Source organism: Nipponia nippon, unplaced genomic scaffold (assembly GCF_047370975.1).
Source record: "Nipponia nippon isolate SJK-2023a ecotype South Korea unplaced genomic scaffold, ASM4737097v1 scaffold_5, whole genome shotgun sequence".
Taxonomy (NCBI): domain Eukaryota; kingdom Metazoa; phylum Chordata; class Aves; order Pelecaniformes; family Threskiornithidae; genus Nipponia; species Nipponia nippon.
In genome coordinates this window covers 30,888,112-30,913,857 of record NW_028262369.1, presented here as the reverse complement: position 1 = coordinate 30,913,857, position 25,746 = coordinate 30,888,112, and the positions used below count along the sequence as shown (strand labels likewise).

Here is a 25,746-nt window from a genome sequence, read left to right as displayed (position 1 = left end):
CGGGATGCTTGGCCATGGCAGGAACATCATCCCCATCCTGTCTGCAGAGCATTCCTCTGGCAGGGCTGAGCATCAGCCCCTTCAGCTGAGAGTCAGCAAACGCCTGACATGCCCTACCCCTTCCAGCCAGCCTCAGGGAGCTCCAGCTTTGCCCAGCTCAGTGTTGCTGAGCTCACGGGGCAGCCCCCTGAGCTGCCAAATAAAAGAGCTTATTTAGGTCCTAGAGGAGACGGGAGGCTTGGGAGCATCAAGTCATGCAGGGCTGTTGGGGATTTTTCAGGGCTTTCAAATGGTTTGAAAACCATGATGGCATTTCCCTGCCCGATGCTGGGTCCTGCAGTGGGAGATGAAAACCCGGACAGACCCAGCAGCTATTCAGAGCTCCAGCTCAGGCTCTGGCAAAGCCAGCAGATTTTGCCCCTGGGCTGGGGGAGTCTCCCGAGGCCAGGCAGGATTTTGGTAGTGAAGCCCGGGGAGCCCTGTGCCTGCCGGGGATGCTGCACCGGCTGCGCAGGGAGGACAGAGGACCCGTAACTCCTGCGTGCTTGGAAAGCAAAGCATCCTTCTCAGGCTGTTGTCACTGCCCCTGCCCAGCCTGGGCATCAATGCCCAGGGCAGCCGGGGCCACGGGGATTGCTCTCTGGATTGCCTTCACCGGAGATCGGCCGGGGGACAAGGCCGTGCGAAAGGGCAGCAGGGGCTTCTGCAAGGGGAGGCAAGCAGGGTGGTGGGGGGCACCGTGCCCCCCATCATCCCCGGGGGAGCAGAGCCCTCCTCGGGCAGCGGGGACGGAGCAGCCCGGGGACCCCCCAGCATCTCCGCTCCTGCATCCCTTCCTTCTCCGCAGCCCGGTCCCCCGCCCGCCCGGCGGGGACTCGGCTCCCGGTGCGCGGGGGAAGCGATGAGGTCATGTTGCTTAATATAGCGATTTCATCATAGCCCTTCTCCCCAGCAACACGGCCCGCCTGCCGCCGGCTCCCGGCGCTGGCAGAGCCGCCGGCCCCCCCCGCCGAGCCGCGCCGTGCCCTGCCGCAGCCCCCGGCCGCAGCTCCCGGGACGCCGGGCCCAAGGGCGGGCGGGGGCGGCCGCGGTGCCAGGACCGGAGCCTGCGGGGCCGGACCGTGCCTGGTCCCACAGTGCCGCCCTCTGGGCACCGCGGCCGGAGATGCTCGACGCAGCCCTCCCCCCGCGCCGCCCCAGATTTGAGCGGATCCACACTGGATCCATCATGTCCTCAACGCCCCCGTGCCATCCCAGCCATGAATTTAGGAGCAGGGGTGGGGAGATGGTTTTTTCCTCCTCCTCACCCTGCTCATCCCCCCCCCAGTCCTGCAAAACGCTTCCCATTCTCTTAAAAACCGAGATTTTTCTTCCCCTTTTCTTTTTCCCTATCACACCCACAAGAGGCTTTCTCCCTGCCCTGCTTCTCATATAGAAACCCTAGAGGTTTGCAAAACAAAATATTTTTCTCCCTAAAAACAGAGCTTCTAGTGAAGCGCCCCAGCCCTGCACCTGTATCCCTCTTGGCAGCATCACACAGGGGTATTGGGGGAGCGGAGGGGGGCTTGCATGCAGGCAGGGTCTTACAGAACTGTAATTAGGGCCATAACGAGATCGGAGCCAGTAACACATCCCTGCTGTGCCTGGGTAGCGTGGCTTGCCTGGCAGCATCACCTCCATAGCCCACTTCCCTCCTGGGGATACGGGGAGAGACGTGGCTCTGGGACTTACCCGCCAGAAGAGCCTGCTTCAGCTCAGCATCCCCCAGCACCCCGGGAGTGGATCTGTAGGGCACCTCGTTGTCGAGACCTGGGGAGCAGCCAGGAGAGACAGGTCAGTCCCGAGCCCCACATCCTTCCCTCCAACACGATGGAAGCGGGCAGGGACTGAGACAACCAAGCTCCCTCGCCCTGCCCACGCTGCGTGGGTACCGGGGTGCATGGGGAGAGGTTTGGCTCTAGCGATGTTCTCGGGGCATCTCTGAACACGGGCAGAGCAGGTGGCTGTGTGCGCGCACCCACATACGCCCTGCGGACGGACGCCGCGGCTGCCCATACCTTGTTTTTCCAGCGCCTCGATGAGCCTGGCCACGGTCGGCAACGCCTGCTCAGGGAGGGTGGGGTGCTCGGTGAGCTCTGCTTGCCCGGAGAGTCCTGTGAGGAAACGACAGGGAGAAGGGGCTTGGAAATTCCTGCCTGCAGGGATTCCAGCCTCTTTCCTCAGCTGCCCCAGGACAGGATCAAGCTGCTGCTTTGGCACAGCAGCAACCAACACTTCAGCTTATGCATGTCCAGTTTTGGAGAACTTCTCCCTTATTTTATCCTCTTCTTGCAGTAAGAGTCACCGTCGGGGGCTCAGCCACTTGTTGAGATGCTAAGACCCGCTCGGGCATGTGCCCTGACTGCGGGGAGCATCCCACCCTGAGCATGGAGCTCCTTCAGGCCAAAACCCTTCCCCACCTCTCCTCCCATGGCACTGGGGTTGCCCCCTCTCATCACCCACAGCCCCTAGCAGCACCAGGCAGGAGCTGGGAGGCCAGATCCCTACCCAGCACGGCTCCCTGCAGCTCTCACCCACTTGGATTCTCTGGTGTCTACAACAGGGTTGAGCACAACCCCAGGGAAGACTCAGCCACCCCCTTGACTGGCGCAGACCTCCACCAGTCCTTGAGGAGCCCTTCAGCCAAACATGGGCCAGGCTTCCCATGGCACAAATACCCAGGTGCTGCTGACTCCTGGGTTTTATACAAAGGATACCTCACCCCAGACCCTGCCAGAGAGGAGCAAACCCCCCGGCAGGGGTGAGAGTGGCTCTCCTTACCCCGGGGCACATTCCCTCTCTCTCTCTCTCCCTCCCTTCCTTCTTATCACCCCAGCTGATAAACCTCTCCACCTCTGCGCGTTATACCTGACAGAGACCCTGACAGTGTTTGGATTTCCCCCCACACTCGCTTGTTAGTGGCCTTGAACCCCCCTGGGAAGGCAGCGGGCAGGGAGCAGGCAGGAGCAGGCAGGGGACAGTCAGGGGCTGCCACTGGCCGCAGCACATCAGAGCTGTGTGTGACCGCTGGGGCACGGATGGCATCTGGAAAGGCTGATGTGTCAAGAGCTCTTCTGCCGGTTTTATGTGGTGAGTGGATCTGTTCTGGTGGAAATATCTTTTAAAAAATTATAGCAAATTAAATAAAGCCTGAGTGTGACTTTTCCCTGCAGTGAGGCGTGCTCCAGCCCAGCCAACTCCAACATTAGGCTCATTCTGTCTTTGATTTTTGCTGCCTGGCAGAAGGCAGGGAACTCACTTGTGAAGCCAATAAACTCATAATGGTTTTAAGGAATGAAAAAAAAAAAAAAAAGAGGCTGTGGACAGGGCCGTGCTGCCTTTGACCTTTTGCAAAAACACAACCTGGCTGCAATGGGTGGAACTGGGCTCTCATCTTTGCCCCGGTGATGCCTCAGTGCTCCCTGGAGAGTGGGGAGGGATGCAAACCTCCTGCTCGTAGGTGGCTGATCTGGTCCCCAGGCACGGCTGCAGCCCCCGAGCCTGGCAACAGGGTCCCCTCCGCTGCCTGATGGGGATGTGTGGATGCATCGGGTGAGAACGGGGAAGATTTCAGGGTTTAAAGCAAAGCAGGTGGTTGGGAGCCCACAGAAAATGTCCCCACCACATGGGTGTTTTTTTAATTAGGGAAAACTGGGTTTTGGCCTCCAAGGTGACGGCTTGGGGAAAGGTGGCAATGGCAAAAAATAACCCTCTGTTTCTCCTTGCTGGAAACAGCAGGAATAGCCCCAAACTCAGGTTGGTGCTTTAGCCCATCCTCTCCCCTCAGGGCGCCAGGCTGGACCCCAGCGTCCTGTCACACCGCTTGGCTCCAACCCTGGGTGAAGCGGAGGTGATACCTTGCAGCAGTGATGCTGCCCGGGACAACCAGGCAGGGGCAAAACAGCTGCCGAGTGCCTGGAAAGTCCCTTGGGGACTCAGAACCATTTTTAGGATATTATTTAATTAAAAAAAAAGACCATTCCTCCCTGCAGAGTGAGCCCCAGCTCTGGGGCATGGCTGGGAAATGCAGTGTCTCTCTCTCCCAGTCAAGGCTCCCTCCAGGGCTTCACCCTGCTTGGGGTCCCCAGGGTCCCCAGCCAGCACTGGGGCTCAGCGGGCACCGAGGGCACACAGGGCGGCACGCTGCTGTCGCAGAAAAGTAAGCATTTGGGCCAGCCAAAACAAATGTCCCTCAAAACCTCCATCTGGGAGTGGAAACAGTATGGGAAGAATTTTCCAAAAAAAGAAAAAAAAGCGTCCCTTCTCTTCCAAGACCACATTGGAGATTTTTATTCTAAGGGAAATCCCGCCAGCCGGGAGGTTTGGGTTTAAACCGACATAAAACGGTACACGCTGCTCTGCTGCTGCAGAAAGACGTGATTGTGGGCCACGAGCATCCCCCGCTAAGGCACCCACGCACCCCGGCATCGCCCCAGGAAAGGTGCTCCACGGAGGGGCACCCCACGGCATGGCACCAGGGAGGCAGCACCCCACGTCCCCCTGGAAGTGTGGGACCCAAGGCCATGACCAGAGCGTGTCCTGCAGATGGCAGCACCCTCCTCAATCTACCCCCAAAACGTGGTTTTAGTGGGTTTTTCCCTATTAAAAAAAATCTCAATTTTACTTTTTTTTTTTTAATTTTAAGTTGTATCCTCTCGCCCAAGCGCATACGGGGCTGGGGCTCCTGTGCTGGGACCTTCCATACTGGCCAGGCTCTCCAGCCAGGCTGTGCTTGCTGCTGGGGACATGCCTGGACCTGTGGGGCACTACCATCTCCCCAGCACCTGTGGGCAGGGGTCCCCTGGGTGCATCTCCCAGCCCCTCGGAGAGGAGCCCATACCACCCCCTGTGTGGGGCAGGCGCAAGGCAACAGTGATGGGCAGCAGGGGCAGAAGCAAGAGGGTGGCTCCGCACTCTCCCATCTCTAAAAATTCTGGTGAACGGGGCTGGAGAGCCCTTGGGTCTGCTTCTGTCTGACCAGAGTTGTCCACACTACGGCACTGAGTTTGCTAGGGCTCTGCCCGCCAAACAGCCAGGGCCAGAGGGCTCCTCGCGTGCCAGTGAGCTTGTCTGGGAAGGGGGCTTACCCCCAAAAAGTGGCCTCCTCCTCCTTGTGATGGCAGCACGTAGCTGCTCACCAACCTGGGACCGCATCTGCCTCGGCACACTCAGGGCATCAGTCAGGGACGAGCACCCCTGTTTCAGTGAGGGGAGGCAGAGGGGGTTCCCAGCATCCCTGCCTCCCTGTTTGGGGGGGCTGAACAGCAGTATCTGCATGGCAAACCCCATACGTGGTGGTGGATGGTGTCGGGGGAAGGAATTGCCCCATGCCAGCTGAGAACTGCTGTGCTCAGCCCAGGGGCTGGGTGGTCCCCACCCTCTTAAATCGCAGTGGCAAGGGGGCCTTGAACCATATCTTGGAGGGGGATGGACTCCTTGTCAGCAGGTGAGCCTCTAAACCTGGGGCCAAGGTACCCCCCCCCCCATGCCCAGCCAGCCCAGGAGGGAAGCAGCCTCTCCGGTTACCACATTTGCGCCTTGGTCCCAAACCAGGCAAGGAGGATGCCTGAGGTGCTGGGCCAGCAGCCGGGCAGGTTTTGGGCAGCCGCAGCTAAAGGCGCTGCCGCCGTCCCCCCAGTGATGTCTCCTCCATCGCATCCCAGAGAAGGAGAGGACTGTGGCTTTGGCTGGGGTCTCCAGGTCATGCCTGGCTAGAAGTGGGGTTTCTTACTTTGCTTTTTTTTTTTTTTTTTTTTTAGCTTGGGTACGTTATGCAACTGCGGTGAAATCCCTCCCAGACCCAACGCGCTTGGTCACGGTAAGTGGCGAGGGCAGAGCTGCTCCATGAGCTCAGCAGATCCTGGCGGAGAAATGGCCAGGGTCCCCATGCCAGGAAGGGCACTGCCGAATATTCCCCCCAGCACCATGCTGCAGCCCCTGGGGATGGAGGACCCCCCCTGGGACTGGCCCCACTGTGTGCCCAGACCGTTCCCCATCCCAGCTTGCACAAAGTGACCGCAAGGCCAGGACCTGGTCGGGTGCCAGCGCTCGCCCAGGCACCGAGAGCAGCCAGAATCGGGTGCCGCAGTGGTGGGGGAGAAGAACAGTTGGAAGAAAAGGTTCCCAGGGACTGCCACGGGGCTTTCTGCTCCTCCCTGGGGGGCCAAAGGGCTCCTGCATCTTTCTCCTGTGCTGTCACAGACATGGACCCCCTTGGCCATCCCACACCAGCACAGCAGCCAGCCCAGGATGCTGGAGAGGAGCAATCCCTGCAGCATGTTTGCCTGGGGGGGAGTGATACCCCAGGCACCCCCTGCCCCTCCTGTGGCTGCCTTGATGCACCGGGGTGAATGAGTCCCAGGGCAGCTTCTCCTTCTGGGGCTCGATCCCCCCTCTTGTGGGTCGATCCCCACCAAGCCATCCCAAAAGCAAGCACCCACCCGGGCTCCATGCCGCCCTCACCATCTTGCAGAGGACACCCACCCGTGGACTCCCACCTTCCCGCTCCCCCAGCACTCACCCCAGGATGTGGGGGTCCCAGCGGGTGGCAGGGGCAAGGGCCGTGGCCTGGCCTTGGCGGCGGCGGCGACAACGCGTGCAGGGCCCAGGTACTCCACGTAGGTGCCGGGGAAGTTGCCGCGCTCCTTGGTGCGCTCGTTGAGGCCGTGGAGCCAGCCCTGAGGGCTGCGCTCGTCCCCGTCCTTGTAGTCGGGGCTGCTGAGCAGCCCGGCCCTGCTGACCGTCAGCACGTCCCCGGGGCAAAGCGCCAGGTCCTCCTCCCGGTCCTTCTGGTACTCATAGAGAGCTCGGTACTGCAGCCCATCCGAGGAGGCCATGGCGATGGCGTGGTGCAGGTCACACTGCCCGAATCCAGCTGGGCATCAGGGGCCCGGGGTGCCCACACGGGGCAGGTACGGCTGGGCTGGGGCAATGCGGCAGGGATGAGAGCGCTCCCTTCCCTACGCACACCGAATAAAAATCTCAGTGTTGGAAAATCTCCGCATTGGAGAGTGGCTCCTGACCCCTCCAGCCCCAAAATCGCTGCGGAGCCACACTGGAGCCCGGGGCTTGGCTGGGTTGGCTCAGGCGTGGGTAGGGAGCCTTTTCATCACTGGGGCAAACGGAGGGGAGCAAATGAGGCTAATTGGGGTGCTGGGTACAAACATGCCATCTTCTTCTCAGCCTGGTCTCATCCACACGGTGCTGGGGACCTCCCTCTCTCTGCTGGAGAGAAAGGCAGTGCGTTGGCAACCAAACCGCTGTCTCGACCCCAACCCCACCGCCCTGTCCCCCATCCCAGCCACCCAATGCCAGGGAAAGCCCAGCGCCTCGGTCAGCTCCGGCTTCCCGGGGAGCTCCTGCCAGCAGGGCTCGGCCGCTGCATGCAAGGAAAGTACCGGCAAGACTCTGGAAAGTAGGGCAAGAGATCACGCCACGGGCTTTGAAAATAGACATATGTGCCGAGAAACCTCCCGCCGCACGCAGCTCCCCTCCGACAGCTCCAGCCCGGCATCGCTACATAGAGTCAGTGGATGAAGACGTAGGATTTTTGGGTGGGTTATTTTTTATTTCTTCACATTTTAAAATATTCCTCCGAGAGAGACAGCTGCCCGGGGGCAAGGCTGTGCTGCTGCCCACCCCGGCTTCCCACAGGACCCCGCAGAAGAGGGATGGATGGAGGGATGGAGGGATGGAGGGATGGAGGGATGATGAGTAGCAGCCGCGGGGCCGTCCGTCTGTCCATCCATCCATCCACCCGCCGCCCAGAACCCTCCCGCTGCGCCCCCCCCTCCCCGCCAGCCTTACCGAGAGCGGCGGATCCCCCGGCGGGAGCGGAGAACAGGAGCGGAGCGGAGCCGGCCCGGCCGCCCCGGCCGCCCCCGAGCCGCGCTCCGGCGGTGATGTCAGCGTCCCTCCTCCTCCTCCCCGGTAGCCGGGCCCCCCCCTCGCCGCTCTGCGGCGGGGGGGGGGGGGGGGCCGACTACCGGGGAGAGGGGAGAACCGTAGGAGTAGGTGGATGATTTCATCCCCAGATGCAGCATCTCTGCTCCCAAATAGCCTCCTCTGTGGGATGGAGACCCCCCCATCGGTGGGTCTCCATCCTTAGGGATGCTAAAGGACAGGAGAGGACCACCCCACCCCACCCCCCCCCCATACCAGCCAGATCTCCCTGCCTCAGCCCCCCCCTCCCCCCCGAGGACCCCATCCTTTAGCCGGGATCAAAACCACGCACAGGACAGGCATGGAGAATCCCAGCCCAGGGATGCTGAGCATTTGCGTTCCCCAGACCCCAGGGTAAGGGCTGGGCACCCCCATAAAACAGCGCAGGGCGATGCTGTGAGAGCTCCCACATGCAGCAAGGCTCCTTAAAAATTAAGGCTCCTTAAAAATTAAACAAAGCAACAATTAAAATATAACAAGGCAGAGAACTTGGAAGGGGCTGGCAGGGCTCATATGGAAAGGGTCAAGCTTGGCCACAGCGGGGACACGCACGTCACCAGCCTGTGGCAACAGCAGTACCGTCGCATGCAACAAAAGCATCAGTTCTCAGCTCCCTTCCAGCCAGGGGACACCCATGCTGGGGGTGCCTCTGCCCTGAGGCAATTCGTGTCTCAGTGAGTCTCTGCAGAGCCAGTTACACTGGGGCACGGACAAGCTGGCCCAATATTTGATTGTTCACGAGGCACGGTGAGGTTGAGGTGATGTTCCCAGAGGTGCAGGGGCTTGGTATTTTTATTTTTAATCCTTGCTTCTCACGCTGACTTCTGCAAACAGGCAGTTGCTCCTTGTCTTTGCCGCAGGTTGGGCATCCTAAAAATAGATGGTACCTAAAACACAGGCTCTAGGAAATGCACACTGGCTGAATGTGGGCCAGAGCTGGAGCCGTGCAGGGGTGGCACAAGGTCCAAATGAGCACCCCAGGTGCTGGGGAAGGGCTGGGAAAACTGAGGAAACTGAGGCACAGAGGCCAGCAGAGCAACACAGGAGATGTATGGTCCTTCTTATCCATAATTTCGGCAAACTCCCTCCTTCTTTCCCTGCAGAGCATGGCCTGGCTGTGCAGGGTGGTGGCATCCTGGGGGATTTCACCCCAGCTGCATTTCCCTGGGCAGCACACAGCCCCCACTGCCCTGCTCCCCAGCCCGGATCCAGCCCAGCTGCTGGCCTTCGGGGACTAAAAGGTCTTTCTCCCTCATCCCATTTCTGCTGGCACTGTGCTGCGGTCGCAGCTGCCGGGACAGAGTCAGAGTTGGCTGCAAGCAGCCAGACGCTGCCCTCCCGAGTTGTGCTTCCCTGCCTGGGACTGCCCCAGTCGTGTCCCCTGTGCCCCATTGGGGACAAAGGGATTTTGCCGAGTGCCTAAAGCCCTGCTTGGTCTCCCCAGCCTGTCCCACAGGGGCTGTCAAGCCAAACAGGGCTGGGCAGGGTGCCAGCACTCTAGGGGCTGCCTGGGGAAAGGCAAGGAGGTGTTTTCCTCCTGGAAGAGGATTAGAGCTGGGAGGCTGGTGGGTACATCACCATCTAATATTACCACCCATCCTATTCTAGGATCAATCCTATATACAGGCCAGGAATTAACACAGTCCCAGGGCTCTGGGGCAGAGAAACACCCTGGCATGACACCCACCATCTCCCCTTCCCAGGCTGCTGAGTAGGATCCCTCCTTCCCAGCAGTAGACATCTTCCCCTCCTGATGTACCTCAGGGTCCCCAAACCCAAAGGCACCATCTCCTGCTGGAGCCAAGTCCCATTGCCCCCTGCTCCCCCCCCAGCAGATGGGGCTGAGCATCACCCCAGCCTTCCCCAGCACGACCAGCTCCTGTCCTCATTGCTCGCCTCCAGACGTACCCCCAGCCCTCAGAGCACCCCTTATCCCCCACTCCAGCTGCACTGCAGCAGGGTCATTCCCAAAACTCCCCCATCCTGGGCTGCCCCTCACCTTGTGTCACCCCTACACTGTTAATTTAACCCCCACCTCACTCCAGCCCAGAGGTGGGTGCATCGCTCAGGGTGGGCAGAGAGCCCTCAGGGAGCACCCTACGAAGAAGTAAAAGATGCTTCAGGCCTTAACTGCTATTTGTTGAGCAAGCAGAGGAGCTGCCTGTCAGACCCTGATTAGCTACAGATCCTTCCTCGTTTGCTTAATGAGCAGCACTCACTGCAATGAGAGCTTTGCCTTTGACTTGACAGGCTTTTGCTTTTCTGTGGGGTGTTCAGGACGAGGCATCCTTGCACCTTGCACCCCATGTTCCCCTTCAAGCCCGCCTTTGCTCATCATCCGTACAGCCCAGGATGGGGCTTTGGCAGGGGGAGCGACGTGTCTCCTTGCTGGGGTCCCCATGCTCTCCTGGCCAGAGGGTCAGCCCTTGGTGGGAGCATCTCCAGGAGGTATTTGGCAGGCATCCACCTCAGCTGCCCATCCCGGCCTTCCCAAAGTGACAGAGGCAGCCCCACTGCTCCCCTCTTTGCTTTGGGGGCTGCCCAGCACCATCCTGCCCAGCCTCACGATGTGCTGGCCGCACTTGCCCCGTGCTTTCTGGCAGTGGCTGGGGGAAGTTAGCCACACGGCTGTGAATAAATAGAGCATAAATAGAGTTGTTAATGTGCCCAGCTGGAGTAGGTAAGGCTGTGAAACCAGGCTGAGCCTTTCCCAGCTGGAGAAATCAGAGAGAAACGATGTTTGATTTCTGCTGACATTTCGGAGTCGGCTTTTTTGGTTTCATCTCTGTTCCCCCCCCCTTCAGAGGGGGCCACGCTTTGCTTTCTCTTCTCTTTAGGAGCAGGAAAACTCCCTCTCTCTTGGTTTTCTCCCAGGGTGCCCAGAAGCGAGCTCTGGCCTCTGTGGGTTTTGTTTTAGGAAGAGCCAAGTGCTTCTTCAAACAACCTCCCAGCACGGTGCCCGTGGGCAGCCGGGAGCTGCTCGCTCCTACAGCCACGCTCTGCCACCACCGCTGAGCTGCCCGGCTGGGCTGGGGGCACCCCCGACCTGGGGAGGGAGATGCCAGAAAAAAAACGAGGAATATAAAGAAGGGCTCGGGGCACAGCCTGCGGCTGGCACTGGGGCTCTTTCCTGTGCCTCTTGGCAGGGTTGAAGCTTCACAGCATGGCAGGCGCCAGGAGCTGTCAGAGCGAGTGCTGGAGGAGAGACTGCTGTGCGGGGCATCCCGGCACGGCACCGGGGACCGGTGGCCCCCCAATGTCGGCACTGAGCCCCGAGCTGGGGCAGGTCCCGCACCCCAACCTGTGGTGGGAGAAAGCTCAATCACCCGGGTGGTCCCGGCCATCCTCACTGGCGAGACGATGGCAAGAAGACGGCGAAGGCTTCTCAGCGCAGCTCTTGTCTGCAGCAGCCCCCAGAACATCAGCGCTCAGGCACAGGGTTGTCCTGACATGACCCCGCAGCACAGCCCTCTGCATCCCCGAACCCACCCGGCTCGGCTTTACAGCAGCTGGCGCCTCTATGCGGCCCCTGTTAATTAATTCGGGAGGGATTTACCAGCCTGGACACATGTGAGAAACAAGAAAACCTTATCTGGAGGGGTGCTGGCACGCGGCCAGCAGCAGGGCAGGCACAGGGGGACTCGCTGCGGGGGGGTAAATGCACGGGAAGAAGCTCAGCCCAATACATGGGCAGGGAGATGTCATGGAGCCCCGCTTGAATTGCATTATTAACACACAGCTAGAAACGGCATCATGGTTAAAATCAGCTACATAAGATGCGGGTCGGATCCTTGCCCTGAGGTCCTCACACCAGGGACGTGCTCGCAGCCCCCATTTATCGCCCCAGTATTTATACCCTGGGCTCTGCATGGCACAGATCATGGCACCAGATGGAGTAGCTCCCGTTTTTTGGACTCAAGTTGTGGGTTTGCACATAGCCACGGAACTGGGGAGGATTCCCCTGATGCGGGAGCTGCAGCCATGGGGAAATCAGTGTGGTCCCGCTGCCTGGTCCCTCCCAGAGTGGGGGAGTCGGTGATTTCCCCAGTTCTCTGGCCAAAATGCTTTGAGTCCTTTCGAAGCTGAGAACTGAAACACCTCATGTTCAAGATGTCAAAAACTTTTGACTCCTGTAGGTTTTTCTTTCTCCCCAGCAGGAGGCGGGAAGTGATGAATGCAGCACGAATTTGCAACATTCAGTAACTTCCATCTGCAAATCCAAAGCCGGGTTCATCTCTGGCACACTGCAGTGTGTCCATCCATCCACTGCTCTCCAGGTGACTGGATGCTGGACAGACAGACGGACAGATCCTGCCAGCCCAAAACACACACGTGAAAGCCTTTTGCAAGGGGCTCACTTGGCTGGGGATACCCTGAAATCCCATCAAGCCCGGGCTGGGCTGGTCTCCACGGCTGTCCCTGCTTGGGGCTTGTTACTTGATGCTTTACCAGGAGGGAAACTGAGGCACGGGCGGGCATGTCCCCTGGGCCCAGCCGTGTCCCTGTGGATGGCATTAAGGCAGCTCAGCACCCGCCTGGCCTTGCTCACTGGCAGATTGCTCAGGCTTGTTAGCAATTGCTAATTCACACAGGGGGCTGAGCAGGCTCCAGCAAGCCCCGCTGGCAGGAGGGCTGCCGGGGTGCCCCATGCCCTGCTTGGTGCGAGATGCCAGTTTAGGTTCCCTCCCCCTATTCCCAAGCAGATGCTTCGTTAGCATCACAGACTAATTTGCCTCTACAGAGGAATGGATAGCTGCTCCAAAATGCTTCCTCTGAGCACCCAGCAGCTGCCTGCACTGCCTCACTGGAGCCCTGGGTAAGAAGGTCCTGAGGCAGGGGAGGCCGTGCCCGCAGTGAGCCTGGCCGTTAACCGGAGGATGCCAAGGCCCAGGATCATCAGCAGGGTGGGAATTCAGCACTTGAACGCTCCAAATGTGAACACGAGCTGGAAGAGGCATGAGGCTGGGAGCAGAGCTTGGAGCTTTTCCTTGAAGAAAAGCCCAGGGAGGGGTGTTCAGTGCAGACACCATGGCTGGATCCTGACGCCAGACATGTGCCTGGCTCCTGCGCTCCCCCAGAGCATAGGCTAGTGGCTGGACTGGCGACAGAAGACCTCAGGAGTGACCGCTTATGGCCACTTTCCTGGGCCTCCCAGGGCCGAGTCGCTGGGGAGGAGCTGTGCTACCCATGCCCTGGTGAGAGACATCCCTGTGCTCCAGGGAAGGGGATGCTTGGGGTCCAGCTGGGCTGTGTATGGGGATGGGAACAGTGGGAAGGTGGTGGGGTCAGGAGGGATGTGGGAATGTCACCAGGCTCGTCCTGCCATGGTCAGGCCAGGCCTTCCTGGAGAGCCAGAAAATCCAGCCCCGGCTCCTTAATGGGGCTCAGATGGGCGACGCTGGGGAGCGGCCAAACCCCAGGCTGCGGCACCGGGTACTGGGGAGGTGAGTGGAGCAGCCTGTGGCTCATCCTTGGATTTTCCCTGTGGCTGGGAACAATTGGGAATGAGAGCGAGTAGTTATATATTTGCCAAAAATTATTTTCGGGATGGGGAGATTGCATGCAGCTAATAAGGTGAGGCTGGGATGGGACAACTGTTGGGAGAGAGGCAATATGATGGGGGTCTTCGTTTGCATTTAGGGGGCAGTGGTCCCCCTTCGGGAGAGGGATGAAGGCTCAGCTCCTCACTCCAAGCAACTTCATGGCAGCTGGGCTCACACCGTTGGACAGGCAGCTGCTGCAGGGAAGGGCTGCGTGGGGAAAGGGTTAAAGTCCCCAGCTCCAGCACAGGAGGGATGAAGGCTTCCCCAAATGCCACTGGGCTTTGGCTGGAGCCCGGCCGGGCTGACTTCATCCTGCTGAAATGTATCATTATGGTCAGGCAGGGAATTCGCTGTGGGGTTTTGGGGGAGCCGGGCGCAGGGCGGAGCGTGCCGAGCACCCAGAGCCTGCGTTTGCTACCTGCTCTTGCAGGATGAGGGCTCCCCAGCCTCCCACATTGCTCGGCCTTGGTTTGATGACAAGCTGAAAGGATACACAGTGGGTGCTGGGGAGGGGACCAACCCTGAGACCCTGCCCCAAAGCCATGCTGGATGGGTGAGGACCACCCCCATGGTCAGGCCTGGGGATGCAGCATCCCCCTGCCCCGTGCTCTCTTTGGCTCCCTGCTGCAGCCTCACTCCAGAGAAACCAGCCCTGCTTCAAAGCATCTTTCCAAAGAAAATCACTTTTGGCAGCCCTTAGGCAATGGCAGGTCTCTGCTGACCTGCTCCAGCGCTGGCATCTGTTTTGGCCGTCACCATCCTCTCCTGCTGTCACCCTGCTGTGTCCCCGCCAGCAAAAATCTGCCGCCCTGCACAACAGTTAGGGACAGCTCGTAAACCTTTGGCTTTTCCCTTGCAAACTGCCTCACACGGCCATTCCCCTGTGCCCTCTTGTACCCTTCTGTTTTGGCCTGGGATGTTGGAGATTTGGGGTTTGGAGAGATCCCTGCCCCAGCGGTCCCGAGTGGCGAGGCCAGCAGCGCACCTGCAGCATCAGCCGGGGAAGATGGGGTGACTCAGCCATGCTGTGCCGGACGTGGGTGGTAGAGACAGCAGGGCTCTGACCCGTGGGGCTGACCATGGCTGGAAAATCCCAAACGCTGTGCCCAGCACTGCGGGGTGGTACCCCCGCCACGGCCACAGCATCCGCCGTGGGGTGAAGGCCCCCCGGGACGGATACCCTTGCCCCCCAAAGCACCCATGCCGGCGGTCCCAGCCTCCTGCTCTGTGGGGCTCTGTCGGATGGGGACTCAGCGGGGACACAGGCAGGGGCACGCGTGTGGGGCGACAGCTCACAGCAGCAGCAGGACGGGGACAACATGTCCCCCCACCCACGCCAAGAGGCCGCGGCGATGGGCGCGGGCACCAGCCGGCCGGGCTACCCGGGTTCCCCGGGGCGGACGGCTCCGGCGGCAGAGGGCAGCAAGCCACCAGGCACCCAGGGGCACGCGTGGGGGTGGCCCCGGCGAGGGCCGGGCCGGGCGGGGGGGGGCTCCAGCGGCGGAGGCGGCCCCGGGGCCGTGCCCGCTTAAAGGGCGGCGGCGGCGGGGCGGGGGCCGCAGTGTGGTCGGGGCGGGCTGGGTCGGGCTTCTGGGAGCTGCTCTACACTCAGGTAGGCTGGGCTCGGCGTTTAGGGGAGTGAACCCCGTGGGTGCACCCCCTCTGCTAGTGTGGAGCCCCCAGACTCCCTCGGAGGGGGGCGAAGCCCCGCTCGCAGGAGGGCAGCGGCTGTGCCGGGATGGGGGCTCCTCCTGATAACCTCTCTCTGCTCTCCCCAGCGCAAAGATGGGGTGCTTCACCTTTATCAAGGTCATGATGATCCTCTTCAACCTGGCCATATTTGTAAGTGCACCCCAGCTGCTGTTTCTGCCTGGCAGCCCCCCTCGGCTGCCCTGGGAAGCTGGGATGAAGGGCCGGGGTCTGTGGGAGCACCTCCTGGGGAGCACCCTGAGCTGGGCATGGGGTGGGCGAAGCCTGCCTCTGTGGGCTGAGGACTTAACCTTGTGGGGCTCTCTCGTTCTCCAGCTCTGGCCAAAGCCCAGGGGACCGTGCTGGGCTCTGGGGACAGTGGCTGTTGCATCAGGCACCCATGTCTCCCTGTGCTGCAGCTCTGGTGGAGGGTGCTGGGTGCCTCAGAGCAGGGGGGGTTTGGGGGACTCTGTCTCTGCAGGGGAGCAGCCCATGTGCATGGCAGCGACCTGTGGTGTTGGGGGTCTTGGATGTCGGAGGTCTCCAGAGCACACACAGCCTCTGCCTCTACCTGGGGCAAGGGGTAGTGGAGCTCCTGAGAGCTACCCTGGCTCTGGAGGGCAAGCGGAGCCGCTTGGAAGGGGGTGCGGTGGGATGTAGCCTTGGGAAGGGAGGTGCAGAGCACCCAGGCTCGCCCTGCCGAAGCACTCCCTCCTTAAAACTCCTACTGGGACTTGGGGCTGGTGGGGAAGGTCGAGTGGGTGGAGGGCAGGGCTGGGGCAAGCTGGAGGCAGCCCCGAGCTGCCCTTGCCAGGAGTGTGTGAGCGTCTGGAGCCGGGGACTGCTCAGCTGCTTGCCCGCATGAGCGAGCAGCCTCCCTGGCTGGAGGTACTCGTGATGGTGGCCAGCATCTGAGCCGGCTGCATGTTGCCCCTCTGGGGTCAGGGGGGTGGCCCGTGGTGCAGCTGGCTCGGCTGCCCTGCACAAAGGTTACTGCCCCACTGCCGGCACCAAAACCCCTTGGGCTGGGGAAGGGGGCAGCTGTGATGCCGCAGCCAGGGATGTGCTGGTGGTGGGGTGTGTTTCGGGGTAGTGACCCATGTGGCCGCTCCAAGCCTGCAGTGGCCACAAAGTCTTGCTTTGGCATGGGGAAAACTTGCGGTGGGGAGAAATATCCATGCCAGCACCTTCCCCAAAGCCCAGATCTCTGCCTGCGCAGGAGCTGACCTTGTCTCTCTCCTCCCAGCTTGGTGGCGGGACCCTCCTGGGAGTTGGCATCTGGGTCACAGTAGATGGACAGTCATTCCTGGATATATTTGGGACGATATCCTCTAGCATCATGCAGGTCGTAAATGTGAGCTACTTCCTCATCGTCATTGGTTCCATCCTGCTGGTGATTGGCTTCCTTGGGTGCTATGGTGCCCAGAAGGAGAGCAAGTGTCTCCTGATGATGGTATGGACCTCACTTATCTCCTTAGCAAGCCTCATTTTAGCTGGGTCTCTGGTGGGGGTGGTCTGAGGGATAGATTTCTTTGTGGAGATGTCCTCCTTGGATGTTCCCTTGTGGTAGAAGGCTGGGTGGACCTTGGAAAGGCAGTGCTGGAACCAAAGTCACTCCAGGCAAGGGTGAATTTGGAAGGAGAAGCTGGTGCTGAGCAGAGGTCTCTCTTGGAGCATATCTGGAGAGGTCAGCCCCCTGCAGATGGAGGGTTGGAGGACCCCAAGGTTGTGCTGCTTCTGCCTTGGAGCAGAGCTGAAGGCAATGAGACAGGGCTTGAGCCCTGAGGGAGGGTCCTGCTGGCCCTTGGGAAACAGAGGGGTTCCTGGGGGCCATGTGGACTCTGGCTGTTGTTTTGACCTCCCTCCCCTTGCTGTATCCTAGTTCTTCTCGGTGGTGCTGATCATCTTCATTGCTGAAGTTGCTGCTGCCGTGGTGGCTCTGGTCTACACAGGTCTTGTGAGTGGCATATCTAAGTCTCAGGCCGGGCTAATCTGGGACCTGTCCTACCCCTTGGGAAAACAGGAGACACTGGGGCTGGCAGTACTGCCCATGGATGGGGAAGCTGAGAGGTGGGCACTGCTGCAGGAGGAAGGGATGTGGGCAGGCTGGGGCGGCCTGGCCAGGGTGAGGGTGATGGGAACAGGGGTTCCCATTGCCTTAAAGAAATGAGGGTTATGGTACAAGTTCTGCCTGCTTCTTTCAAACCCCTTAGTCCAGTACCAGCCTAGGCTTGACACCTCTCCACCTCTGCTGGTAGGAGCCACACAGGAGAGGAAGTCCCTAATGCTTCATGCTGAGCAAACTCAACCCCTTATTAGGCACCTGAGAAACCACCTGGGGAGAAAGGTGACTTTGCCTCATTAGGCACTGGAGAAGTCAACCGCAGGGCAAACATCATTCCTGGCTCCCTTGCTTATGCTGCTTATCAGATGACTCACTGGTCATAATTGGCCTCGGTGCCATAAAGCACTGGTTAGTGGGGAAGGGGCCAAGCTGTCCTCGGGCCAAAGGGATGTGGTGTGACATGCTCCTGGCCATGCTGGGTGTGGTTGGTCTCCTCCCCATGGGCTGAGACCAGTCTGGGGGCTCTTGGCTCTGTGGTGCTCCCCAGGACCTTGTCTGATGGTGTTTCTCTGCCTCTTCTTCCAGGCAGAGACGCTGCTGACGGCCGTGGTGACCCCTCTCCTGAAGGAGAAGTACGGGAAAGATAAGAGTCTCACGCACATCTGGAATGTCACCATGACGGAGGTGCGCTGAGCCCTGGGGTCCTCACCTGCGGGTCAGGATGGTCCCAGCTCAGGCTTGGTGGTTCACACCCGGGTGGGCCAGCACAATAGGAATGGGGACACCATCACAACCCTGGATGTGCTGAGCTGTTGTTACCCCATCAGGTTCCCAGGTGCCTGGGACTACCTGCTTGGCATCTAGTGGTCCTGTGGCTGGTGTGAGAGCTGTACATGCTGGTGTGTGGGGCAAAATCCTGGTCCCAAGAAAGCCATTGAGCACCTCCCAGAGCTGGGTTGAGCTGGGTGACACCCTCCATGGGGCAGTGGGGTCCAGATCATGTCTGACCCAGGAAGGAGACCTGCAGGATGCTCTCCCCATCCCTTCCTCTCTCCCTCTTAGATCCATTGCTGTGGCTTAAATAACTACACAGACTTCACCAGCTCCCCCTGGCTTGAGGAACACGGAACCTACCCGGAGTCCTGCTGTAATTTCGAGCAGCCCTGCAATGAGACGCTCGCTGAAAAAAGCGAAGTCCAGGTACGGACACACCAGCAGCTCTTCTCTTCTGGCAGAGCCTGGTTTGGGGTGTGCCCTGGCACGGGGAGGGAGACCTGTCCTGTAGCTCCAGCCCCAGCTCTGGACATGGCTTTAAGTCTTGGGGCATGCTGTGGTGGCCTTTGCTTGTCCCTGGCAGAGACAAGCAAAGCTGCTGCCATTGCTCTGGTCCTAAAGGGAGCTCTGCAGCAGGGTGGCATGCTTGGAGCTGAGCATGAACCCAGGCACCACTCTGCCTTTTTGGGCAATTTCCCTGCCTCTTCCCCTCCTCCCCCTGCCAATACTGTACTTTGGCCTGAGAAGTGGCTGTGATGAGTTGCCTCCTGAAGCCCCCAGACCTCCTCCATGGCTGTGCAGCTCTAGGCTGGAGAACTGCACCTCCCTTTCTGGGGATGTTGTGCCCCTGTGGCTGGGGGATTGCTACCCCTTGCTCGTCCTCACCTGGGTGGTTGCCTCCTGCAGGGTTGTTTCCATCAGATCTTGGAAGAAATCAAGACTAATGCAGGTGTGGTGGGTGGCGTGGCAGCCGGCATCGCTGTCTTGGAGGTGAGTGCCTGAGCCATAGCTATGCTGCCTCCTCCTCCTTGTACCTGGAGGTGAGCAGCGGGGCTGGGACTGGCCTGAGTGGCCAAGGGGCTGCAGGGTGCTGGTGCAGCCCCGTGGACCACTATCTGCCCCGGGGTGGCTACTGAGCCTTCTTCCCTGGGCATACCTGCTTCTTCCTCCTTGTGTGCACTGGGGATGGATGCTGTGGGCTGTGACTCAAACCCACGCTGGAGTGGGACACTTACGGGGGCTGACTTGCATCTTGCCTCCCACAGATCGCATCCATGGCAGTTTCCATGTACCTGTACTGCAAGCTGGATGAGAAATGACCCCACGAGGCAGGAAGATGATCTGCCCCCCCACCATGCCGGGGTGCGCCTGTGGCGTGCCGTGCTCTTGGGGGGATCCCATTGCTCCCTGGGCCTGATGCTGTCCTGTGCACTATGATTTATAGCTGTGTTTTGATCTACTGAGCTGGGATCTGTAGAGTTTATGTGTATATTTTTGTACTGATATGGCACACTGAGTCTGTACATAGAGATTTGGGGGGGGGTTTTTGAAGGGGGGTGGCAGGGGGGAAGCTGCTTGGTCTGTTTGGCTGATGCCAGCAGGAGATAAGGGTGGCACAGGGGCCTATCAGGGCTGCTGATCTGGCAGTGGCACAGTGATGTCTTGATTAAACCCTTGCAGGCATGTACTGTACCTCTCCCACGCTGTCCCCACTGTGTTCCTATGCAGGGGCTGGCAGGGCAGGGGCTGGCACTGGGGCTGGCTTGTGCCCCCCTGCATCCCTCCATTGAACTGGGGCTGGTCCCCTGCCAACGTGTTGTAGGTGGTAACTACGTCCTCACAGGGGCATGTGTCTACCCCTACACCCATTTTCTGCCAGCCTTGACCCTGTCACCCTGTTGTCCCCTAAAAGAGGTGCTGGCTGGTCTCTGTCCCTGCCCTGGCATGAAGACAGCCCTGTCTCTCCCTGGCCCTGCAGTGGCTGGGGCTGCCCCGTACCCCCTGTCATTTCATGGCTGAGCCCTTCTCCACGCTGTAAAGAAAAACAAATAAATTTTTCAAATTGTTTTCTGGAGTCGATCTTGGTGCTGCCTTTAATAACTAGCCTCTGCCTGGGGGAGCGCAGCAGGGTGGCGGGCTGCCTTGCCTTTCCCCCCCTGGTCACAAGCCCCATGCAGGCAGCACAGCCCTGCCTGCAGCCTGCCTGCCCTCCCTCCGCTGCGGCTCCTTACCTGCTGGGGTGCTTGGAAACGAGCAGCCCAGTGTTTGCACAGCAGCCAGGGAGTAGCGGGGGTTACCATTAGCCTTGCAAACCTGCCCTGCCCTCCGCAACAGCCACTGCTTGCTCAGCAACATCGGTTCACTGACTGAGCAACAGCTTGGGTTGAAAGGCAGGGCTGGCTCTGGGGGTGGTTTGTACTGGTGCCCGTGTCCCCATCAGTCCCAGGAACCTGAAATGGGGTGCTTGGGGTGGTGGTGGGGAGCAGGTCCTGCCAGCTCCATCTCCGACCATCTCCATCCCCCAGCATTGTCCCGTACCGCCCAGGTGATGCACCCACAGTCCCTCTATGTGTGGGGATGGGGGGCGGTCACAGGCAGGTTGGGGGGTTTCCAGCCACCCTCTTTCCCCAGCATCGTTCCCTCCCTGCCTTTGGCACCACCCCACCTTGAGCATCCGCTTGCTGTGCCCCAGTTTCCCCATTTCAAAAGTGAGGCCAAGGCAGGTGGTTTGGGGGGGCCGGGGTGTTGTCAAGGGCTACTTCACCCCATTTTTGCCATGAGGCTCCCCACCTCCCCATTTATGGGGCAGAGCGCGAGGGCTGTGGGGCGGCGGTGGTGAAGGACGGGGCGATTAGCAGCGGGGCAGGAGGCCAGTGTGCAAACAGCCTTCCCACGCGCCGCCTTGCTCTGTGCCTGCCATGGCACCCCCTTATCAGCTCCTGCACTGGGTACAGGGCTGCACCGGGGCACCACCACGGCCCCTCAGGGTCCGGCACCTCCCTGGCTCCATCCAGCACCCCGCACACTGACGGGAGCAGCCAGGTGGCAGTGGGACGGGTGTAGGGACTCGCTCCGCAGCTGGGGTGACTCAGCCCCGGGGATGTGGGTTCTGGCCCTGCCCCATGGTGCAGCGTAGGGTGAAGCTGCCGGAAAATAGCCTCTTCTTCCTCCTCCTCCCTGGACAGGTGAAGGTCCCCGTTCCACCATAAACGAGTGACCTCATGACTGACGTCACGGCTTTTATTCCTCTTTCCCTCTCCAAGCAAGCAGGAGCTGCCTGGGCCTTGGTGCTGCCCAAAGCCCTTCCTGGAGGTGTCCGAGCCAGGCACTGCTGGGCACACCAGGCCTGGTCATGGCTCCCTCTTTTTGGGGCTGTCTTACAAAGCCGGCTCCTGGCAAACACCCTCTCACCACCACCCCCATGGGGTGGAGCGGGCTCGGGGGTGATGCCCGGCCAGCCGGAGGCTCCCAGCTTCGCACCCCTTCCCAGCCACAGGGTTTCTCTGGCACAGGGCAGGCAGTTTCTGTGGCGCTGAGTTTCAGCAATTACCCTGCAACCACCGGCTCGGTTCCTCCCCTGGGGAAACTCGACTGACCAGTTTCTCCTCCCAGATGCGATTCCTCCCCATTGCCCTTCCCGGCTTCCGGCTCCCCTGGCAGCCGAAGGGCAGCAGCGGGGCAGCGGGGGGTAAGGCAGGCTGCTGCAGCCTCCCCTGTGCTCCCACTGTGCCCCTGCCCTTCGCTTCCCACCGTCAAAGCCCCGTCGGAGCTTTTGGGCTCCCCGGAGGAGACCCCATCCCGGCTGGTCCCCCAGCAGCCACCGGGACGCGCCACCCAGCCCCACCAACCCATGTGGGTGCCACCAGGCATCTCTGCAGCTTGTAACCCTTAGACTTGCCTGATTCCCCCAGACTGGCACCCCGGGGTGCCTGGCAGCACCCCAAAAGATGACAGTTGTGCCATCAGAGTGGGAGGCCAAAAAGGCCCTGGGAGCATGTAGTAACAGAAAACAGAAACTTCCTTATTGCCCCTGGGAAGGCATCCTTGGTCCCGAGGTGCCCAAGCAGCTGACATGACGGGGGGTGTGTGTTGGGGTGGGGGTTCCTCTTTTCCACTCGTGACACAGGGTGGGGGAGAGCAGGAGGGTAAAGTCTCCCTGGCAGGGACTGCCGCCTGCCAGAGCCCGGGTCACTGCTCCCTCCAGCCACGCACCCTCTGGTGCTCCCTGGTCCGTGGCTTGTGCCCTGCTCCACTCCCCCGTGGGCAATAACCCCCTGCATGGGTGCCGACCAGCCAGCGTGGGCAGAAATCCTCTGGGATGGGCAGTGCTGGCAGGAGCAAAGGGAAGGGTGGCTGAGCCCGGGGGCAGACTTTACTTTTCTCTTGGGTCAGGTTTGCCCCCCTCCTGGCTGGGGAGGTGATGAGGATGGCGGGAAGAGACCCGGTTGTGTGGGGGGATGCTGGGCCACAGAGCCGAGGTCACTGTCAGGGCCAGGCTCAGCAAACGGGCAGCGTTTGGTGCCTGTGCTCTGGGGTTTGCTCTGTACAGGGAAACAGGGGTGCACGCTGACCCCCGCCCACCCGGAGCCCCTGGGAGCGGTGTGGCATCTCTGGCCCCATCCCGTCTCCTGAGGCCCCACAAGCCTCCATGCAATGGGGACTGCGCTGATGTCATGGTATTTCCCTCTTCTGCAGCAGCCGTGGACCTTCTCCCTGTGGGAAACAGCCACTTTCAGAGCCCACGCGGGGAATTTCCCCCTGCTTGGGGAGCGGGGTGGCTCAAGGTGGAATGGCTCCCTCGGCGGCAATAAGGAAGGGGCTGGTCTGTGGGCTGCGTGGGGTGGTGTGGATCCCGCCCTCTGGCAGCCTCCTGCCAGGTGGTGTGTTTAGCAACCCCATGGGCACAGGGTGGGGAAAATGAGGGTCTGGAGCCCCCAGTCATATGGGGAAGGCAGATACCTGAAAAGCTGCCTTTCACCCCTGGCAGCCCCATGGGGTGCTGGCTCATGTGTTGCCCTGCCATGATGCGTGCCACGCACGGGCCAAAGTCCCCAGAGATTTGCAGGGCGTTTGCCACTGGCATCATCCCGGGGCACAACAGGCGAAACCCTGCGTGGCAGAGGGGTGTGTGCTGGCAGGGAGCGGGCCGTGCTTTAGGAAACGAGCTGCCCCCTCCCTCCTGGGAATTAGCTTTGGTGGGGGACAGGGTCCTCATGAGTGGGAGGAGGAATCACAGCTCTTTGGGTTTGTGCTGATAAAGGGAGAGAATGGGACGCAAAAGCAAACTCATCTGGCGTCAGCTGCCCAAGGAATGCCTGCTGCAGGGGATTTTCCCCTGCCTGCCATAGCAGCCTGGCCAGAACGTTCCGGGATTGGGGAGGAGAGGACGTCCTCGAAGGGCATGGGCTGGCCTGGGGGAAGAAGTGAAGCAATGCACCCTTTCCCCAGCACAGCCTTCCTCCCTGGCTCCCCTTCTCCTCCTCCTCCTCCCTGCCCCAGAGATAAACCATCCTGTGTGCCCACCCAGCCCCAAGGGTGCTTTCTGGGCAGCTCCCTGCCCCAGTTATTTGTCGGGATATCAGAGGAGGCGATGGAAAGGCTATTTAAAAGGCAGCAGGCAGGAGCTGACATTGAACCTGGGGCGTTAATCATTAACGCTGTGCCAGGCAGGACACAACATAATAACCATCACGACAACAATCCCGGGTACGCAGTTGAAGATTAATTCGCCACCGGGCTTTGTTAGATCCGGGCGGAGGAGGTGGCAGCCCTGCACAGGGAGGCGCAGCAGGGGACAGGGACAGGGATGGGCTGGGCGCAGGGGAGGGACCCCCCGCAGCCGGGACCAAGGGGAGAAGCCAAGCAGAGCCCCTTCCTGGGAGCAGTTTGGGCACCTCGGTGTTGCAGGGCTCTTTATAAAGCAGAGGGTGCTGAAAATTGCGGATCAGCTCCCTGAGCTGGGATGCAGGTGGCTTGGGCACAGCGTCACTGCCTCCCTCCCATGCAGGGATGGGGATGGGGCCAGCACGCCCGAGGCACTGGCATCCCTCCGGAGTTGAGATTCCTCCATTCGAGAGGACCGTGTCTGTTATCCCGGAGGACGGCGGCTGGAGGGTGCTTTCCTCCATCTGTGGGGCACAGAGGGAATGATGTGCCACAGGAAGGATCAGCCTGGACTTTGTCCCTCACATCCTAGCCCATCATCGGAGCGCGGGGACTTCCTGCTCCGCCAGCATGGAGATCCCTGCCAAACAAACATAATGCATAAAAATAACCACCACCACAAATGATGCAAAATTGCTCTTCCCCTCCGCGCTCTGGAAAGGTCAAGTTTCATGCCAAGGCTATTTTGCTTTTGTTTAATTATCAGCCAGCTCCTGGGACGTAGAGCAGCCCGGACAGGTTCTCCTTTGTACGGCTGCACAAAGCCAGGGAGGCCGGGCTGCGGGGGGGCTGCGCGGGGCTGGGCGAGACCTGGGAACCGGCAACTTGGGCAGCACATGCTAAAGCTGGTGTCGCACGGGGCTGAGCCGTGGGAGCCTGCAGGTTGGGCTTCCCAGGGAGGGCAGGCAATGGGCCAGTTGACCAGCCAGCTCCTGGACACCCAGGGATGTGCCAGCACCTCTGGGCTGAGCTGGGAAGTGAGCGGGACCCTGAGAAAGGGCAGGATGGGGAGCGACATGGCTGCCCTAACAAGCTCCCCAGGACTGAGCTCCTTCAGACAATGAACCTCCACATCACCATCAGGCAGGGGGGAATGAGCTGGAGCTCTCCATCAGCCTGGCACAGGTGCTCCCCTTTGAGGGGATTAACCTGCTTTTAGCATCATCCCTCCATTTCAGGAGGGGATGCTCCTATAAACGCAGCGGTTTGCGAACACCAGTCCCTCGAGGTGGGCAAGATGTGGCGGGTCTCAAACCTGAGCCCACATCACCTTGCGGGGCTCTGCTCACAGGCATCAGTCCCAGCGGCCAGTTCCTTCCTTCGCCCACGGTGCCCTGGCAGGGGCTCAGCGCCGCAGGGTTTGGCCTCGATGGGAGGCGGATGCGGATGGGGAGGCTGCCAGAAGGTGAGATCCTCCTCTGGCACTGCCAAACAAAGATCCTGGAGCTGGGGGAAAAGCCTCTGGCAAGGGGGTGCCCCCCAAAAGCTGTGCCTGGCCCAGGGAGAGGGTGGGAGTCACCAAGGAAGAAGCCCAGCCTGGCTGCAGGGAGTGGGCAGGGGAGCAGGAGGCAGCTGGTACGGGATGCAGGTCATGACCAGTCCGTGCCGGTGGCCAACACCCTCCTGTCGCAGTTTCGTTTGGGTCCTGTAGTCTCTGGCCCAGAAATGGGTGTACCTCCAGCCCTCTCAGAGCTCCCTGCCCCATGGGAGCAGAAATTTGGAGAGGTCTCTTGGGCCTCCTGCAAAAGGCACCCACATGGGCCTGGCTCGGAGGCTCTGCGGCTATTTTTTCTCACTGCAGGTCCAAGCCGGCTCCTTGCTTGGCTTTGCTTCACCCCTGCCTGCACCCACCCCCGTGGGGAGGAGCGAAGGCTGCTGTGCTGCAGAGGTGGGTTTGCTGGAGGTCCCTCCTGCAGCCCCTGCCTTTGCTTTGCCATGCCCGGCCACAACCAGGCAGGGGCTGAACTGCTCAGGAGCAGTGGCGGGGGGCGGGGGGGGGGGGGGTGGCCCTGCTGTGGCACAACATGAATT

At 60.6% G+C, this 25,746-nt stretch overlaps 2 protein-coding genes across 3 annotated transcripts in view; one reads left to right on the top strand and one right to left on the bottom strand.

Annotated features, from left to right (window-relative positions):
* PIK3R3 (phosphoinositide-3-kinase regulatory subunit 3) overlaps positions 1 to 7,946 on the bottom strand; it is an 84,825-nt gene extending 76,879 nt beyond the window's left edge. The window contains exons 1-4 of one of the 2 annotated variants that reach the window (XM_087731668.1): positions 7,846 to 7,946; positions 6,560 to 7,263; positions 2,058 to 2,153; positions 1,732 to 1,809 (exon numbers count right to left, since the gene is read on the bottom strand). In XM_087731668.1, coding sequence (XP_087587794.1) covers positions 1,732 to 1,809; positions 2,058 to 2,153; positions 6,560 to 6,875 — 490 coding nt within the window. In that variant the 5' untranslated portion in view covers positions 6,876 to 7,263; positions 7,846 to 7,946. The remainder of the gene's footprint in view (positions 1 to 1,731; positions 1,810 to 2,057; positions 2,154 to 6,559; positions 7,264 to 7,845) is intronic. The other variant, XM_087731669.1, reaches the window with a different exon arrangement.
* A 7,147-nt stretch (positions 7,947 to 15,093) lies between these two features.
* TSPAN1 (tetraspanin 1) lies at positions 15,094 to 20,125 on the top strand. Its single transcript, XM_087732004.1, has 8 exons — positions 15,094 to 15,135; positions 15,302 to 15,365; positions 16,459 to 16,665; positions 17,095 to 17,169; positions 17,863 to 17,961; positions 18,340 to 18,477; positions 18,958 to 19,041; positions 19,317 to 20,125. Exons 2-8 carry the CDS (start codon positions 15,309 to 15,311, stop codon positions 19,368 to 19,370), a joined length of 714 nt encoding a protein of 237 aa, XP_087588130.1. The 5' UTR covers positions 15,094 to 15,135; positions 15,302 to 15,308; the 3' UTR covers positions 19,371 to 20,125.
* The last annotated feature ends 5,621 nt before the right edge of the window (positions 20,126 to 25,746 follow it).

Excerpts from the sequence above, each read along its gene's own strand:
- TSPAN1 (XM_087732004.1), top strand. The coding sequence starts at position 15,309 with ATGGGGTGCTTCACCTTTATCAAGGTCATGATGATCCTCTTCAACCTG. Across the intron at positions 16,666-17,094 it reads GCAAGTGTCTCCTGATGATG|TTCTTCTCGGTGGTGCTGAT; the intron begins GTATGGACCTCA and ends GCTGTATCCTAG. Across the intron at positions 17,170-17,862 it reads CTCTGGTCTACACAGGTCTT|GCAGAGACGCTGCTGACGGC; the intron begins GTGAGTGGCATA and ends CTCTTCTTCCAG.